The 6,255-nt window shown below is 36.7% G+C and overlaps 1 protein-coding gene across 1 annotated transcript; it reads right to left on the bottom strand.

Moving 5' to 3' along the window:
- Window positions 1–567: 567 nt before the first annotated feature.
- Window positions 568–5,671, bottom strand: LOC125710307 (short stature homeobox protein-like). The gene is made up of 5 exons (XM_048979888.1): window positions 5,327–5,671; window positions 3,762–3,970; window positions 1,921–1,978; window positions 1,586–1,674; window positions 568–1,088 (listed from the first exon to the last, which is right to left on the bottom strand). Exons 1-5 carry the CDS (start codon window positions 5,574–5,576, stop codon window positions 849–851), a joined length of 846 nt encoding a protein of 281 aa, XP_048835845.1. The 5' UTR covers window positions 5,577–5,671; the 3' UTR covers window positions 568–848.
- Window positions 5,672–6,255: the final 584 nt, after the last annotated feature.

The raw sequence follows: 6,255 nt of genomic DNA, 5'->3' as shown, positions 1-6,255 counted from the left end.
GTATCCCGTCTTCCGAGTCCCACGACATGATGTTTCAACACAAAGGAAAACAACCGTGCTGATCATTCAAGTCCAGCAGACACATATAAGCTGGATTTGAAATCAATCCCAAAACAGTCTTTACTGCAGTCAGATGTGCTGGATGCAGCCCACAGCTCAGCGCTAAGAAGCCAGTTTGCGATTAAAACCATTTTGTACAGTTAAGGGACCAGTTGTTTCTCTCAAGTTTCAACAATTGTGTTCTCTGTTGTCAATACAGGCAATCCCCAGGTTCCAAACGAGATCCACTCCTTAAGTAATAATAATAATAATAATAATAATAATAATAATAAAACAGTTATAATTAAAGTAGCTACATGCTACACTGTACTGTACCTCAAGCAAATGAACCGCTGAAACCGTATAATCTTTTCATGATAGTCACAAAGTAATGCATGGGTTTGTTATTACAAACCATTGTATTTAACTCAGACGTTTAATACAATAAGGTCTATGGCAGTCCACTTGCAAATACGAGTTCTCTGGACGTCGGACATTTTTATCCTGGGGGCTGCCTGTATTTGCCCATTTTAAATGTTTTTTTTTTTTTGTCATAAAGAGGAATCTGCACAGGCCCAGAGCTCAGACACACAGAACAGACTTTAAAAGTTCTCCCCATTAGACAAAAGATAGTCACTTTCATTGACATTTGACTGCACCTTCCGACAAGTGCCTGTTTTGGCAGCTGGGTCTTTGACAGTTTTCTTTATTTTGTTTTGCTTTAACCGCGACTATAATGGCCTTTCACAGGCTGCGACTTGTGTGAGAGGCAATTATCTGAGTTGGGAGTGGCAGGGACGCCCATGGGGTCAGAGTCCGAGGGCCTCCGCATGTTTTCTTGCCTTGAGTCGGAGGTCAGCGATGCTCGAATTCTTGCTGTTGCTCTTGGCAGCTGCCTCCACTGCCACCGAGCCAGAGTCTGCCAGCGGTCCGAGTGAGAGTCCAAAATGCGCTGACGGAAATATCAGGTACGGAGTTCGGGTCGCAAGGTGAGCATGCAGCTGCGGGTGTGAGTGAGATACTCCTTCCAGCTGCAGTTGGGTCTGTACCTAAGTGTCATCAAACACATGCAATCAGAAAAACAATTATTAAGCCTTTATACAGTCTTACGATTTCCTATTATATAGTTCAATAACCAAATAGAAGTACAAAGTAATGCTTAGTAACCTCTAGATTTCAAAGTTTTACAATCAAATAGCCACTGCCACCCTTCATACCCTCAGGTACAAATGTGATTGGTTTACGGAAGACTTTTTCTGCAACCCTTCCTAATATCCTCAATTACCTAATTTATAGGCAACACTGTATATACTGGAATCAATAGTAGTTTATTCATTATTAGTCCATTTTCCTGTATATTTCTGTTTGTATTTAGGTATTTCAAGTTTATTTTGATTATAGTTCACAGCATTCATGACCTTTTGGTATTCAGTAGATTCTCAGTTTTAAATTGAAAAAGATCTAAAACTTAAAAAATATGTTTGTTACATCTCAAGGCAAATTAATGTACTTCAGTCCTCGAAATTGTAAAAGCTGCAATAAAAACCTGTTGGAAGGTCATCCGTAGGGCACCCATGTTCACGTAGGGGGCCACTCTGCAGGCTTCCAGGTGGCCGTCGCTCCCCAAGATGATGCCTAAGCAAGGCAAGAGAAGCCGTCATTAACACTGTAGGGCTTCCCAGCGCCTGCCCTCCCTGCTGGCTGCATTCTGCTATTATACCCCACATAGGACATCAGGCATGTGTGACAACATCCAAGGATGTATCACGCCGGAATCGTATGCACTGTGTCTCCCAATAGTATCCAGCAGATCAGAGTTTGTCTTATTTGCCGCCGTCTTGCATAGTCAGTGTTTAAATACAGAAAGTCTTTGCCAAGTACCTTTATTCGTTTGATTCTCTTGTTTTCGACATTTTGCCCGTCTGTTTTGAAACCAAACCTTAAAAAAAGAAGCAAAATTCAATTATTTAACAAAATCCTCTGCCTTCGTCATGTGAAATGTACTGTCTCACAAAAGAAAATGACAGCAAACAACAATCAATATGACATTTCTTACAGTCAATAATATCATTTCGGGAGTCTTTCATAAATACTGATAAATGAATATAAATTAATAAAGTTAGATAAATAAATGATCAAAAATTTGTTCTAACTGTTCCAAGTCAATAAAACTTTGATGGCACTTGGTGCCTGACTAAAAGTAATTATATTAAATACATTTAAAATAATAAGAATGCCTGTCTGTATATGTATTTATTAACAATTTAAGACGTGGATGACGTGGATTCATGGATAAAATGTTTTTATACTTAGAATCTATATACATTAAATATTACATTACATTAAAACGGGTACATTTAGGACAATTATTTCTTTAATGTATTTCAGTAGGGTAACATGGTAATGAATTGAATTGAATTGAATGGTAATATACTGACCTTAAATATTGCAGGTCATATTTCAGTTAATTACTGCAACTCGGAGATTTAAGAATTTTCAAATACTGCAAGCTATGCGGTGCAGTACTACGGCGAGCCATGCAAACGGCGTAGGCTGCTAAAATATATATATATATATATATATACATATACACATATAGATATACACACACGTTAAAACTCAAAATAAAAATCGCGAATGATGGGATTTCTGTGTGTGATTCACTGGAATTTGAAACTTCTAAGAACAATGATATGACATTTAATCCGCAAAGTTTAACAGGCGTTTCACTCTGATGATTACACACATTGCGGTCATCTTACAGTATTTCACTGGTATCAGTTAGTCGGCATCATTTAGACGCATCCATGGTAAAAGCGATGACATTTGATTAGTGTTTGTGCTTGAAATATTTCGTAAATTGTTATATAAGAAAGATGTGAGTACTCAGATTGTCACCCTTTTCTTATTCAGCATTTGCTTTGGCTTGTACTTGACGGCTGAAGACTAACTAAAAATATAATTACGTCACCTTCGTTTATGAATCGTTAAAAGCTCATAGCTGAGTATAGAAGAATGTTTCTGTACTAGATAGGTGTATTAAAATCATTTTTTATCTTTTATTATGAACTGAAATACAACCGATTGATAATTAATTGATTGATATCCAGCCTTAAAACATAATCCCTGCAACATGTAATGGATGAATGTCAATTTTCTACAGATATTTCGCTTATTTAGTAGAGTTACGAAGTGAATTTCGGGTAACAGGTGTACACAAATAGGAATATATCACCCAAATTACCTTTTATACATATATGTTATAGTTCGATCGGCATTTTATCATTGATGGTTAAATATCACGTTTTCAGTTATAATACATGCGTAACTATTTATTGTATTTATTTGTTTTTTGTGTTGTTCACAGGCAACGAACGAACAGCATGCGCTATAGTGAAGTTCATTTATTATATCATGCATATCTCTATTGATTAACTTTATGTTAGTAAGACTATGAAGATTCCATTTTCGTTTTGCCAGAAAAACCTTGTTTGTAATACAATGTATAGCCTACCTAACTTGCCTGACATTTACCCTGTGCTCTACATGCATTTACATGGGCTACACGGCACGTAATATAACCTCCTTTCTTTATCTTGAAACGCGTCGTATGTTTAAGTTGCATTTAATATCTTCTGTATTTCCTTCGATTCATTCGATTACCGGTTAATACTATCGCTGTTCATCCGATCGTTTCTGCGCGTTTTCGGATCGGCACGTACCTGTACCCTGGCCTCCGAAAGTCCCAGTCTTTGGCTCAGCTCCTCTCTCATGAATGCATCTGGATAGTGCGTTTCGTCAAACAGTCGTTCCAGTTCATTCAGCTGCTCCAGTGTGAAATTCGTCCGACTCCGCCTCTGTTTCATTTTGTTTCGCGTGTCTTCGTCCTCGGGTTTCAATCTATCTTTTTTGTCGTTGCATTCATATATTCCTGTACGAACATATAACATTTTACAATCAGTACTCACAACCAGGCCTACGTTCGTACGGGAAAATGACCAAATGACAGACTCGCGGCAGCCTATGATCCGTAAAGCATCAAGTGCCCTTACAGCGTAAATACTGGCCCTACACGCTACGTGAGCATCTGGCGTACACAAATATCGTAAGGAGGCTATTAGTCATGACACTGGAATATCGCCATCAGTCTTTCCCATAACCTAATATAAATCTGGCGACTTTCCGAAAGAAACTCAGTAGATAAGTATTTCATAAATAATTAAAATTATTTTTAATATTTCGTCTGTGTACGTTCACGTACTTCCACATACAAGGCCATACATACGGAATTCCGTACAATGTTTTACCTGACATTCTTTGTACTGATACTGTTTATAGTTCTCTAATAGTTATTGTTACTATGTATTAATGCGTAAAAGTATTTCTGCTATTTAAATGTGCATATCCTTATTTACATAGTATCTATCTATCTGTCTGTCTGTCATGTCGCTTCTTCATAAATGTAATAAAGCGTAGACCTAACAATGAAACATAATTCTATTTATGCACTAGAATTACGTGATTTGTACAACTTCGTCATCCCAAACCTTTTAACCTTTTTATTTTAGCAGATATTTTTATTCCTTCCCATCCTAATGACTTTACAAGCGACGTCTCCTTAATGTGGAATAAAGAATATACGCCTAACCAAGTAATGCAAGCATAATTACACAGTCATGCCGCAGTAACCTTGCAGACAAAAGCTCTTTATTCAGTAACATCGCCTCATTGATGTCTCTTGTTAATTATTAGTAAATTGTTAAACACAAATCGTTATAAGCAGCGGTGCTGCCAATATTTAGGACTGATGAGATTTTTAATGCTCAAAATTGTATTCAAAACTTAAGTTCATTTAATGTTACTAGAGTATAAATATTTTTGTTGATGCAATCTTTCCCTCAAGATCCACGACTCCTGTTTGAATATTTCTACAAAATTATATATATACTGGATTTTTTTTAAGAATATTGTCTGCCGTTTTGTACAGCTTCAGCTTTCATTTCTAAAAGTAGTTTGGGCCTGTACCTTCCCTCCTAAGTGACTGCTGACATTTCATTAGCATTCCCATTGTGATAATACATACAAACATTCTGTAATTATTTAGATAAACTTCAGTATACGTATAAAAATGTTTTATGTTACTCGGTGTAACATTAGGAATATTACGCTCCATTGTGTGGAAATGTCTTGACTATAGTACACGCTGATTTGTGAAAATTAAGAAGTTGTGCCTGAAAAGTTAAAATATAAGTCCTCTTATTGCAACAACTTTTAGAAATTAACTTACCTTCGTCAGCCCTTTTACTCTTAATATCCTCGATTTGTTCTTTATCGAGTTCTAAGTTTTCTTTGAATAGATAAATAGGACAGTGGTTGCTGGTATCAGTAATGCCTTGTAGATTCGGTTCTGCGCTTCCGAGGTCTCTGCTATTGGCCAAGTCGCTCCCCAAAACTTCCCGATATGAGATATTGTCTTTCCTGCTCCCCTTCGTTTTCTTCTCGAAGGACTTGGAAACAAAAGCTGTAAGTTCCTCCATTACTCTATCCAAAGGTCCGGATCACAAAATCCAAGTCCGTTTTTTCAAGGGTGGGTCTTACTTAACGGTAAATTTCGGGTTGCCGACGCTTCGTACGACTGTTGTTGCTTTATGTTTGCGCCGTACAGCTCACCGTTTTTATACGCGCGTACTGCGGCCCTGCCCCCGGCTGAGTCTTAAGCAGTTGCAGGCGGCTCAGCTGCTTAGAAGTGAGCTCGCAACATATTCAAATTTAATCAATCATTGACTAAGCTAATTTAATTAGAATTGAATAAGACAGCTGCACAGCATATATGCTTATCCACCATAAGAAATGTTTGCATGATTCTGCTGCAACTCCTGCACTATTGCATTGTATTAATCTTACATTTTAAAGGAATTGTCCCGTTCCTATTAATTATACAGAATGTCACACAAATGTAAGTTCTACTCTTAACGGAAGAAAACGGAATGTATTATTATTATTATTATTATTATTAATAATGTTATTGTTATTATTATTATTGTTGTTGTTGTTGTTGTTAATGATAATGATGATTAAATATAGTTCATTTATTTATCTTCTGTATCGCCATTGTTTCACAAATCCATTGTTTGTCCTCTTACAGTTATGGAAGTATGTCTGAAATAATATATTCAATCAAACATTAACATGTTTATTTTATTTGAATTTATGACT

Source organism: Brienomyrus brachyistius, chromosome 16 (genome assembly GCF_023856365.1).
Source record: "Brienomyrus brachyistius isolate T26 chromosome 16, BBRACH_0.4, whole genome shotgun sequence".
NCBI classification, from domain to species: domain Eukaryota; kingdom Metazoa; phylum Chordata; class Actinopteri; order Osteoglossiformes; family Mormyridae; genus Brienomyrus; species Brienomyrus brachyistius.
The sequence above is the reverse complement of the archived record's forward strand: the minus strand, read 5'-3'. Positions and strand labels throughout refer to the sequence as shown.

What these genes read in the sequence shown, in the direction of transcription:
- LOC125710307 (XM_048979888.1), bottom strand. Translation starts at nt 5,576, where the DNA reads ATGGAGGAACTTACAGCTTTTGTTTCCAAGTCCTTCGAGAAGAAAACG. An exon ending in GAGTAAAAGGGCTGACGAAG is followed by an intron (nt 3,971 to 5,326) that starts GTAAGTTAATTT and finishes ATGTTCGTACAG; the next exon opens with GAATATATGAATGCAACGAC. An exon ending in TTTCGGAGGCCAGGGTACAG is followed by an intron (nt 1,979 to 3,761) that starts GTACGTGCCGAT and finishes TCTTTTTTTAAG; the next exon opens with GTTTGGTTTCAAAACAGACG.